Here is a 13,616-nt window from a genome sequence, read left to right on the forward strand (position 1 = left end):
CATAAGATTAAAATGACACTTCCACTGGGCATAAAACTCAAATGACACTTCCACTGGGCATAAAACTCAAATGACACGTCCACTGTGCATAAGATTAGATGGCACTTCCACTGGGCATAAAACTCAAATGACACTTCCACTGGGCATAAAACTCAAATGACACTTCCACTGGGCATAAAACTCAAATGACACGTCCACTGTGCATAAGATTAGATGGCACTTCCACTGGGCATAAAACTCAAATGACACTTCCACTGGGCATAAAACTCAAATGACACTTCCACTGGGCATAAAACTCAAATGACACTTCCACTAGGCATAAGACTAGATGGCACTTCCACTGCGCATGAAACTCAAATGACACTTCCACTGGGCATAAATCTAGGTGACACTTCCACTGGGCATAAGACCAGATGATACTTCCACTGGGCATAAGGCTAGGCTAACGCTAGGATAAGAATGTACTGATACTTACCTGGCATTCAAGCTTAGGATAATACATTCATAAAATACATAATTCTTTACATACAAGACTTAACATCAAATTTCACTGAGACAAAACTTCATAGTGGCGTTATGATAAGATACAAAACTCAAATAGCATTTGTATGTGACAAATCTAAAATGACATTCTATTTAGACATAGCACCAAAATGACATTCTATTTAGACATAGCACCTTAAGGGTAAGCGCACAGAAGCTTAAATAAAAGAATGAAAGAATGAAACTTAGTAGGAACAAGTTTTTGATGACATTGTAATTAACAGTTACACGATACTGCCATTAGAAACAAGACTAAAATAGGCACTGTATAGTGGGACACTTAGATGATATACTAAACTAACTGTCAGACACAAGACTAGGACATTTAGATGAGATACTAAACCAACTGTCAGATGCAAGACTAGGACACTTACAGTAGATGAGATACTAAACTAACTGTCAGACACAAGCCTAGGACACTTAGATGAGATACTAAACCAACTGTCAGACACAAGCCTAGGACATTTAGATGAGATACTAAACCAACTGTCAGACACAAGACTAGGACACTTAGATGAGATACTAAACCAACTGTCAGATGCAAGACTAGGACACTTACAGTAGATGAGATACTTAACTGTCAGACACAAGACTAGGACACTTAGATGAGATACTAAACCAACTGTCAGACACAAGAATAGGACATTTAGATGAGATACTAAACCAACTGTCAGACACAAGACTAGGACACTTAGATGAGATACTAAACCAACTGTCAGATGCAAGACTAGGACACTTACAGTAGATAAGATACTAAACTAACTGTCAGACACAAGACTAGGACACATAGATGAGATACTAAACCAACTGTCAGATGCAAGACTAGGACACTTACAGTAGATAAGATACTAAACTAACTGTCAGACACAAGACTAGGACACTTAGATGAGATACTAAACCAACTGTCAGACACAAGAATAGGACATTTAGATGAGATACTAAACCAACTGTCAGACACAAGCTAAGGACACTTAGATGAGATACTGAACTAACTGTCAGACACAAAACTAGGACTCTTAGATGAGATACTAAACTGTCAGACACAAGACTAGGACACCAAGATGAATTACTAAACTAATGTCAGACACAAGTTATGACACTGAGATGAGATACTAAATCAACTGTCATACACAAGATAGGACACTTAGATGAGATAGTAAACCAACTGTCAGACACATGACTAGTACACTTGAGATACTAAACTAACTGTCAGACACAAGTCTAGGACATTTAAATGAGATACTAAACCAACTGTCAGACACAAGACTAAGGACATTTAGATGAGATACTAAACCAACTGTCAGACACAAGACTAGCTGTCACTTCCATGAGGTGCAAATGACAAATGCCGGAAAACATGACTAAAATTATTACATTTTTGTGAGTCACAAGATTATAATGACTGCCCCATGAAACACAAGAATAATCTTACTCATTCATGGCATACGTAACTAAACGCCCACTCTGAGTTTACAAAAGAAATTTTATTCTGTCACTTAATGCCTCTCTAACGTACAAGGACCCGAGATAATACAGAAATGCCAATTCCATATCATTAAGTCATCGAATTTCCCTTCTGAAATTAGGTAGTTGTGATGAAGTCAATTGAATTTATGCTGTTTTACTAAAAACAAAAAAACAGATAAAAAGATCTTGCGGAGAAAATAGTTTTATCTACAGGATTCAGTACTATTGTGATTATATTTCATAAGTCGAGGTATGAGGTCTTAGAGTGCTTTTGAGCTTTTGCTAAATATCAAAAATATTTTGCGTCGGCGTTTCAAAAATTGGAATCAGTCAGGATTCTCAAAAATCACTTTGAAGTTTGTGTTTTTCATATCATAAATCCGTTCGTGAACATTTTTATTTTTTTAAGCACTAACTCAGTATCAAAATTTCTTCATGATCAGGTTGCTAGACCTTACTCTTTTTTTTTCAAATATATCAAAAATTATATGAAATGAAAATAATTTGTTCATGGAAAGGTTCATCTCGGTATATTACCTTTAATTCACATAAAGTAGAATAAAGCCAGTCGCCAGGCCGGTGATAGAATGATAAATGGGAGAAATGACTTTATTATTTGATAATGTTAATAAAAAACACTTTTTTGATATTTGGATCTGTCAGGGATATTTCATCACTACTTATGGAATTGGCATTGGAAATTTGATCATTTGAACTCCCCACTGGAAAAATACTTGCAATTCCAGTTTATATTTGTAACCTGCTGTTACATAAATTACATAAATGCATTTATTCTTCAATGTGTTATCTTCAAACCTTATGTATTAAATCACCACCATTCTTATTTTTTATAATTTTTTAACTTTTTCCATATAATAAATATTTTTTTATATATTGTCAAATAATGTTTGTTAAGATTAGTGCAGAGGTTCAGTCTTGCGTAAATAACCTAATCTGTTTTCTCTTCGTAATTCACAGAGTTGAAATAACAGACTATTTTCATGAAAAAATTAATGATTTCATTCAAAATGTTATACACTGATGCTTATTGCATAAAAAAAAATCCTGTCCTCAGTGCTTAGTTAAACCAGAATTCTGTCATTAAGTACTATTTGAGTTGATAATTATATCTTCAAGGAATGACTGAAGTGAAGTCTATCCATACGAAGTACCTGAATTAATAATAATATTCTTATGGACTTACCAGATTAATAACTCCATTCTAAAGGGAAGTTATTTCATTCAACATTCTATACTTAACTAAAATTATTCCAAATCATTACCCTCTGTGACTTATAATATTCAAAATGCTTTTTTTCAAAGCTTCAGGTTTGTTTGAATTGAAGCATCATCAGCATTTAAAACCTTATCTAAGTAACCACTACTATGTACTGTGGTTTCTCAATTCCTATAATTTATGTGCTCGGGAAAGTCCATCTTGTTTACTTATAATTCAGAAAAGTCTACCTTGTTGACTTGTAATTCAGAAAAAAATCTGTACTGTGTACTTGTAATTTAGGAAAATATTAGTCATAATTCAGAAAAAAATATTCAGTGTCCTCATAATTATGAAAAACCTGCCAATTCTCATAAATTATAAGTCTGTTTTTGTACTCATAATTTTTAAAAAAAATCTTCTATAATCGGTTTATCTATTCAACTTAAATTTTCTCTCTCATGTTCTATTTGTTGTATGATTTATAATTTCAAAATTAAAGCATTTTATATTCTGCATAAAATTCACAAAAAAAATTCCCAATGTCTGTGTTCAAAGAGTTTTTCATTAAATTCTAAGTGTCATTAAATTCAAAATTCATACTTCGTTACCTGTTGTGTATAATTTTTCTCAAAATTCATTCCTATTATTTATCAATATGTATATTCTAAGTGTTGCTCTGAAATTCCATCCCTCAGTATATTTGTCTTAAGTGTTATAAAAATTCATCCTTCTGAGTGTCATTCACAAATATTCATCAGCCAGTATTTATTTTTTGTGTGTCATTCACAAAATTTAATCCATCAGTAATTATTTTTAATATCCCATATCCAAGTTATTATCAAAATTCACCCTCATCCCCATAAATATTTAAATTTAAGTCACCATAAACCATTCTTGTTATTGTTACTTGTAATTCTAACTTCCATTACCTACTTATTATAATTACAGTGTAATTCATTCATGACGTTCTGCCCTATTCCTGGTCATGTGGGAGAACGTAATTTCGATATGTAATCTGCTTCAAACATTTACTCACCTGGCTCATTTCTAAATATAATTCTCAACTCATTTCTAAATGTAATTCATATTTGCTGTCTTTTTTTTTTTTTGTCACTTGAGGTGTTATCTGTTTAAATCATTTCCACACCCAGTCATTTCTAAATATAATTCCAGATTCATTTCTGAATGTAATTCATACTATCTGCTGTCTTTTTTTTGTGACGAAGTGTAATTTATATCTCCTGTAATTTATTTTTTTTCACGAAGAAATGTAATTCATATTATCTTTTGTAATTTATTTATTTTTATCAGTCAAGAAGAAATGTAATTCATATCTTAAATTTTTTTTTTTTTGTCACGATCACGAAAAAATGTAATTCATATTATCTTCTGTTGTTTTTCTTTTTTTTTTGTCACGAAGATATGTAATTCATATTATCCTCTGTAATTTATTTACAAGTCACGGTGAAATATGCAAACAGAAAAAATAATTGAAAATATCCCGTAGACTATTATACAATAAGGAACCTTTCATTTTAGGAAATAAGCAAAAAAAAAAAAAAATCGAATGTTGTTTATCTTTCATTTTAGGAAATAAAAAAAAAATTGAATGTTGTTTATCTTTCATTTTAGAAATAAAAAAAAATTCGAATGTTGTTTATCTTTCATTTTAGGAAATAAGCAAAAAAAAAAAAAAATTCGAATGTTGTTTATCTTTCATTTTAGGAAATAAGCAAAAAAAAAATTCGAATGTTGTTTATCTTTCATTTTAGGAAATAAGCAAAAAAAAAAAAATTCGAATGTTGTTTATCTTTGTTTCTCTCTCATCTAATCATGCAATAGCTCTCTCCCAACTGTGTTGTTCTTCTCTTTTTTTTCCCCAACAGTACCGTGACAAAGAGGTAGACCTCTTCTTCTTCTTGTTTCTCCTTGTTGTTCCGCCCGTTATAGGCATCTACAGTTTTAGAGGGGAATTTGAACGTTGTTGCTACTTTGCTGTTGTGCATTTTTATTTATTCTTAGTCCTTTCCCCATTTTTTTTGTCCGAGAAGCATGTTGTTTCAACCTTTTTTTTTCACTATAGGAAAAATGTTGAAACAACATGCTTTTTTTTTTTTGTCGGAGAAGCATGTTGTTTCAACCTTTTTTTCACTATAGGAAAAAATTTGAAACAACATGCTTTTTTTTGTGCAAGAAGCATGTTGTTTAAAAAATTTTTCCACTATAGGAATAGTTGTTTTTCCTTGATACATTTTAGCAAGAGTACTCACTGGCGTCTATTCTTAAGAATGTGTTTGAGTCTGTTCTTGAGAATGCTTGCTTATGACTTCTTGGTTTGTTCATAAGAACATTTGCTAGCACGTTTATATATCCGTATATTTTCCATTTTTAATATTCTTAAGAATATTTGCCCTTGACTCAGTCATATTCTTAAGAATACTTGTCCTTGACTCAGTCATATTCTTAAGAATACTTGTCCTTGACTTAGTCATATTCTTAAGAATACATTTAGTAACAGTACTTAAGGATTCTTAGGAATAGTTTGCTAGTGCCTTCGTCTGTTCTTAGGAATCTATTACCGGCATGTTCTTAAGAATAGCTTTTCCCTTTTCAAGTAGGCTGTTGCAAGCATAATAGCATGACGAGATAGAAATAGACACCAAAAAGAATTGATTCATTAAACTCGAAAATATTAATATATGAAAAATTTATGAACTTCAAAATAAATCTCCTTCCCGGGTGATTTTTCAGAACTAGTTACTTACTTATACGTCAGTTCATTTCAGTTTCAAAATAAAACCTAGAACCTTAAAAAAATATATATATATTGTAATTTTGACTTGATGATCAAATTTGCATAATAACCTTAACCTCAGATGACTTTCACTTATATTTAGCAAGACCGTTTTTGCATTTTAGCATGATACTAGTATATAAGTTATAGGAAGATAGCGAATTCAGGCATTTCGCGAACTGCCTGAAATTTGGGGCAGATAGCAAATTGCACTTAGGGACTATCTGATCCCCCCAGGGGCTAGTACTAAACACGGCGAAATACATTTGACCCCCCAGGGGCTAGTACTAAGCACGGCGAAACTGTGTAGGTGAGTCACTGTTTCGCCGTGTTTAGTACTAGCCCCAAGGGGGTTCGAATCTCCCTAAGTGCATTTCGCTATCTCCCTGAAGTTTCAGACAGTTCGCGAAATGCCTGGTTTCGCGATCTGCCTTTAATATATATACTATTTAGTTCATGGCAGCTCAAACAAGCACAAGTTTGCCATGAGAGTATTTTTAGAAATTGTAATACTATAAAGTGTTCAGGTAAGATACGTTTTTATTATTAATATTTCTATATTTTAAGATATACCTTATTTATCTAAATTTTTTGGTCTTGTCCTAAATTCTGCTGACTTTCAATTTTTTTTTTTAATTTTAAACTCAGTTTAAAGAGAATATTAGTGTAGTGTATAGTTCATTAATATTTTTTTTTTAATTCTTAAAATATATTTACTTCTGTCTTAAAATTTACGAAGCTACAAATTTAAAAAAAAAAGGACTTAAAATAATTTTGTTTTTATCTGAACGGAGTGTGAAAAGTATATGATGATTGAAAAGTATTTTCTCAACAATTTTGAAAAGGATAGAAAAATAATTTTGTTTCTATCTGAACGGAATATGAAAAAGTGTATGATAATTGAAATATATTTTTCCCAAATTTTGAAAAGGATCAAAATAATCTTGTTTTTAATCTAAACGGAATAAAAAAAAGTATATGATAATTGAAAAGTATTTTCCCAAAATTTTTAAAAAGGATAAAAAGTGTTTCTATCTAAACGGAATATAAAAAGTTCATAATAATTGAAAAATATTTTCCAAAAATTTTGAAAAGGATAAAAAATCATTTTGTTCTTATCTGAACGGAATACAAAAAGTTTATAATAATTGAAAAATATTTTCCCAACATTTTTAAAAGGATCAAAATAATTTTAGTTTTTAATCATATTGGAATATGAAAAGTGTATAATTATTGAAAAATATTTCCCCAAAATTTTGAAAAGGATCAAAATAATTTTAGTTTTTAACCAGAATGGAATATGAAAAGTTTATAATGATTGAAAAATATTTCCCCAAAATTTTGAAAAGGATAAAAAATAATTTTGTTTTTATCTAAAAGGAGTACAAAAAAAAAAAAGTTTATAATGATTGAAAAACTTTCTAAACATCGATTCGCAAAAATGAAAAACACGAAGCAGGAGGCGGTTAGGATAATGAATAATCATGAATGACAAGCATGAATAAAACTGTGTGAGTTTTTGTTCAGAGTTTGCATGACGGTATATTATGATCCTGTCGTCGACGCCATTTAACGAAATGATCACGTCATTGCGCATGCGCATTTTGCAAGTTTTATGACGTCATGGTGAATTTACTTTCATTGATGATTTTATTCACTGTTTGGAAATGAATGATAATGATACACTGTGCACGTTTATATATATTATATATGTTACGATTGAGGCCACGGAGATGTCTATTGTTAATGTACGAATATGCATATTTAATCGTACCTTTATTTATATATATGTATATATATATATAGCAATATATATATATATATATATATATATATATATATATATATATATATATATATATATATATATATGTATTATGTATATATATACATAAGGTTATTACAGTCACATATATACACGCATTCACTTATGCATGCATTCGTTTGTAAAAATTTTTAAAACGATCCTGAAATTATTATCAGCTTAATGCGTTGACCTCACGGTACAGATTACAGGCGAAGGATTTATGTTATCCATGATTAGCATATCTCGGAAAAATGCGAAGAAAAATACTTTAGCAATTACTATCACTTTCAGACCGAAATGCAAATGTGATATTCATCTATTTATTATTACTTTTTTAAGAAAGACTTATTTAATATTTGAAGAAGTTCTTTTTGAGCTGTGTCATAAAGATAGATTTTGAAAGATATGATCGAAAGTTAATGAAAAGCATCGTTCAGAATTGGAAAAATTAACTTTGAATGGCTGAAAATTGTCAAAATAATTACGATCAGTTTTTTTTTTTAAATTGACAGGAATGATAGCGAAAAATGTCATTCATAAGAAAAATTAAAAAGTAAAAAGCCGCAATAATGTATATGAGTGACTGTAGTTTTCCAAAATACAAAAAGAGGTTAAAAAAAAAGGAATCTTTTAACCGTTTTTCGTATATTGGAAAAATACAATCACTCATTTACATTATTGTGTCTTTTGCTTAATATTTCTGGTCACATTATAGTGATGCACCATAGATAAGAAAAATTATTAGAAGTCAAGGTCGTCTAAATGATTACAGGTTTCCTTTCAAGTGAATGTACTTTCTTTATGAATTATCTTTGTAACTGAAAAAAACAAAATCTCGCAAATACTAAGAAGCCTTTTATCTAATGAAATTAAAACATTTTTAAAGTACAAAGGCTTTTCAAAACTGGCACAGATTTAGTGAAAGGAAATCAATTGTGTATCTAAAAGAAATTACTTTAACCAAAGGTAAGTTATTTGCGTTAATTATATTTTTTTCCGATAAATTGCTTTAACGTATTTGACAGCGACTCAACTAAATCATCTTGAGAATAATAGTTTTAAATGATGATTTAATCTGTGATAGATTTATAAATAGATAGATTCCTAAGAATTGACCATTTTTTCTCGACAACTTTGCAGTCATTTTTGGAATGAAAAATCACGAACGGTAAAAAAAAAATTTTGTAAAATAAACAAAAGCTTGAATCTTCGTTCTGTTTCTCCTTATCTGTTCGTAAATGAACTAAAAATAACTAAAATTTTTAAAATAAGAGTTAAGTGTTATTCTTATTTTCTTCTTCCATTCGTCAATGAATTAAAATTCATTAGTTTTTAAGAAAAGTAATTAATTTTAAGTTAACCACGAATGTTAATTCATCTATTTTTCCTCATTTTTATTCGTAGATTAACAAAAATTTTAAAAATACTAATTTAAATGAAAACATATAAAATAAAAAAATACTAAAAACCAAAAAGATAAAATATATAAAATAAAAAATAAAAAATACCGAAAAAAAATTAGAAAATATATAAAATAAAAAATTTTAAAATAAAAAAAATTTTGAAAATATGTAAAATAAACAAATTAAAAAAATACTAAATAAAAAAGAATTTAGAAAATATATAAAATAAACTTGAAGAATCATTGCGCCCTGTACTGTACATTCGTTAATGAAATAAAAATTCTTAAAAATGAAAAAAAAAAAAAGGATAACAGATTTTCAAAAAGACAAAAATTCAATACAAAAAAATCTGAAAAAAATCATAAAATAAACTCTAGGAATCATTCGTTAATGAACTAAAAAAAATTAATATAAAAAAAAAAGAAAAAAATTGTAAAATAAACTCTAGGAAACATTCGCTGATGTAATAAAAAAAACCTTAATATAAAGAAGATAAATCAGAAAAAATAGAAAATAAACTCTAGAAATCATTCGTCGATGAACTAAAAAAAAATACTTAATATAAAAAAGACCAATAAAAAATTGTAAAATAAACTCTAGGAATCATTCGTTGATGAACTAAAGAAAATTAATATAAAAACTGAAAAATAAATGAATCCGTGCACGCCATACGCATGATCTGTTCTGTCTCGTGAGCCTAGATTTTATGATTCTGGCCCAAAATGTGCCAAATTCTGTGTTGTTGTTTTTTGGGGAGGGAAGTAATTTTACCTTTTAACATAATTCTAAGATTATCTTTGTTTCACAACTGTTAGACTCTAGCTCATCTCTGCTCAGATAATGAAGGAGAAATCGATGCATAAAAAAGGTGGACTTTTGCACTTTTGACGTAATGTGTCAATTAGTATGAAATTACCATAATCATAACGAAATATCTTTGGATTGTCTTTGCAAATGCACGTTGATGTGATTAAACCTGTTTGTATAAAATTATCAGAAGCAAATGCATTTTTGCTGTCAATGCACTGCACATTGATGTAATGCATAATTCAATAGACAGGAGTTGATATGAGCAGGGATGTACTAGAGTCAGTGAGGTGGTGAGGAAAAATACTTTAGTCTAACAGAATGGTATGGTAAGTTATGCATTTCATGTCAAGTTGCAAATGGTAATTATCTATTGCAGTAAGAATTTAGAGTTTAATAAGTGATGATCAGCTTTCAAATCATTTTTATTCAGATATAAGTGAGCAAGGACGCTAAAAACAGAGATTGATTGATAGAAACATCTGTATAGGTCTAGCTTTCAGTCCAGTCAAGATTAAGGTTACCTGAGGTTAGGTCATCTCCAACAGGCAACTTGGAGTTTAATAAGTAATGTTCAGCTTTCAAATGCATTTTCATTTATATATAAATGACCAAGGACGCTAAAAAACAAAGAATGATTGATAGAAACGTCCTTATAGGCCTAGTTTTTTTTTCAGTCCAGTCAAGATTTTAAGATTATTTGAGGTTTGGTAACATCTTCACCGAGCCATTTAATATTTAATAAGTAATGTTCAGCTTTCAAATACATTTTCATTTACATATAAAAGACCAAGTGCCTTAAAACCAGACGTTGATTGATAGAAATGCCCATATATAGGTCTAGTTTGTTCAGTCCAGTCAAGATTAAAATTACATGAGGTTAGGTTAAGTCATCTTCAAATACATTTTCATTTACATATAAGTGATCACAGACGTTAAAAGCAAAGATTGACTGATAGATTGATGATCTAAGACGTTAAAAACAAAGATTGACTGATAGAAACGTCTGCATAGGTCTAGTTTTCAGCCCAGTCAAGATTAAGATTACCTGAGGTTAAGTAAACATCTTCAACGGGCCCAAAAGAAAAAAAAAACAGGCCCGCGACGCCACCTATCGAGCATCGACGGCGCTAATGCCCGCGTTTCCCCTTCTTCTTCTTCTCTCCCTGCGACAGGACTTCAGCGAGAGTTTCCAGATCCTGCACGCGGGGCGGGCGCTGAGGATCCTGCGCTTGGCGAAGCTGCTGTCTCTAGTGCGCCTGCTCCGCCTCTCCCGACTCGTGCGATACGTGTCGCAGTGGGAGGAGGTCTATGTAAGCAGCGTCAGTGTTACCCCTCTTTATTCTCTTCTCTCACCCTGACACTCACTCACTCACTCACTCACTACTCACTCAGGCACTCACTCACACACTCACACTCCATGATTCCAAGTGACACACTGTAAAAAGACAAAGAAATTAGAGATTTAAAAAAAAAAAAAAGTATCAAGGTTAAGCTTCACTCAATGCTACTTAATGTAATGTAATGTATGCTGGATATACATCATTATGCCTTTGATAAATGCGTAGAAATAACCCACGCCTGATGTACTTACTCTATTTGGATTCTAGAAAGACACTTAATTATTATTATTATTACCCCCTGTTGTTGACCTCCAGTGACCCAAAACACACCTACCTTCCCTGGTGCTCTTTCCCCTCCCCCAACCCCTTCTTCTGTCGTTCCCCTTACCCTTTAAAAATGACCCTTTATCCCGACCCGTACCCTTGCCCTCCCCTTTACCCCATATTAGATCCCAGTCAGTCACCCGCGCATGCGCGCTAAGGCCATCTGATCACCAGCCTTCTTGCGTTGTTATGACCTGACCTGATCTGACCCCTCCTCCTGGTTCCCCAAGTATTGTATTTTAGTTCTGCCGTTTCTTGCGCCTATTGAAGCTGTGTCCACTCTCTCAACACGTATATATTATAAAAGAAAATAATCAGATATAATTATAATAATTCCCTTCTTCATTTCACCAGACGACTCTCTCTGTCTCTCTCTCTCTCTCTCTTGTTGATTGATTTCCATCTGAGACCACTTTCAGAAAAGACCAAACCACGTAGATTTGCCACGGCCCTTAAGACCTTAACTTGTACTGAAATGTTTCTACAGCAGCAAACTCTGTTTTGTTTTTCACTCCTGTTGGTCACACCCTTTGTAGCTGAGAGAAGAATAGAGATCTATGTACTATTTGAGAAGTCTGTTGCGTTGAAACCCTCGTAGTAGTACTATACCTCTCTTGTGTATCCGAGTATCGTCAGTATTAGTATTCCTCTTCTTTCTTTTTTTTCATTTTTTTGCTCTTTTTTTTTAACCAAACTGAAGATTTCAGTAAGTATTTGACTTCCTTTTTTTTTTGTTTAGTCGTTTGTATATTTGAAAGTATTCTCCTTCTTAGAAATTGTCGAGTATATTATATTTATATATGTTTGTATGATGACTTCTGTACGTGTTGATATATTCCAGTAGTAAATTCATCTTCTCCTCGCTCTCACAGTAACTGAAGTCTACGACAAATAAATGGACGGATTAAATATGTAAATAAATTCATATATCAATAAATTCTTGGTGGAATAAGAGAATGGCAGGCTGCATTTTTTTAAAGAAGGCTCTGACCACAAAGATACGACCTCAAAATGGAAAACTAATAATTATGCAAATATTTATCAGTACGGTTGAGATCGTTTTTGGTGATACTCTGGTGATCTATGACCGGCCATTAGCTACACTTCGTTGCCACAAAAATAAATTATTATTATTATTATTATTATATTATTATTATTATTAACGTTAACAAAACTTTAGCACCTGAAGGCATTAAAAAAATGATAGTTTTCATGAAATTATTGATCAAAACAAAATTGGCACAGACATATAGAGCAGTCAAAAAAATTCCTTGGTTCTTGGGTAGACTGTCTTTATTTTATTTCCCCTTGAGTCCACGATGATAATTTATGTTACACCCTGTTGAATACACACTTTGAAATAATTGATTTAGTTGATAATACATCCCGTCTTCATTGCCTTGGAGATAATTAACTTTGAGAGTATTTGCTAAATTTTACTAATGTGTCTCCCCAATAGGTGATAATCCACAGATTTAACATCGAAATTAACAGATCTGAAAATAATAGCCATTTTAAACATAATAAAATCAAATTTAACATTTACATATTGATTTCCCGTAGATGTTAATAAGAAAGTATATACAACAGTTTTTTCATGTTAATGTATCTATACTTTTCATAGTTAATGTATAGACTACAGAAGTAATGGTTAAATATTGTTACTGAAACAGTTTATCTACGTATTTAAATAGGCTAAGGTCTGTTTTCAATTGAGGATTGTGGAATTATTCGTGGCTATTTTATCAAACGAAGGAAATTGCTCTTTCCATTCTGACGAACACTGTTATCCCCCCACTGTTATCATTCCACTGTTATCATACCACTGTTATTATTCCCCTTTTCACTAATTTGTCTGCCTAGATCCCCTGTCCTACGTTTTGACTCCCATGAACCTATTCTGCCAAAA

At 31.2% G+C, this 13,616-nt stretch overlaps 1 protein-coding gene across 11 annotated transcripts in view; it reads left to right on the forward strand.

Annotated features, from left to right (window-relative positions):
- Ih (hyperpolarization activated cyclic nucleotide gated potassium channel Ih) overlaps window positions 1-13,616 on the forward strand; it is a 557,258-nt gene that overhangs the window by 448,192 nt on the left and 95,450 nt on the right. For 5 of the 11 annotated variants that reach the window (XM_067100609.1, XM_067100601.1, XM_067100599.1 and 2 more), the window contains exons 4-5: window positions 5,116-5,130; window positions 11,216-11,353. In XM_067100609.1, the coding sequence (XP_066956710.1) occupies window positions 5,116-5,130; window positions 11,216-11,353 (153 nt within the window). Of the gene's footprint in view, window positions 1-5,115; window positions 5,131-11,215; window positions 11,363-13,616 lie in introns of all 11 variants that reach the window. The other 6 variants (XM_067100602.1, XM_067100604.1, XM_067100603.1 and 3 more) reach the window with 3 other exon arrangements.

Source organism: Macrobrachium rosenbergii, chromosome 56, assembly GCF_040412425.1.
Source record: "Macrobrachium rosenbergii isolate ZJJX-2024 chromosome 56, ASM4041242v1, whole genome shotgun sequence".
NCBI lineage: Eukaryota > Metazoa > Arthropoda > Malacostraca > Decapoda > Palaemonidae > Macrobrachium > Macrobrachium rosenbergii.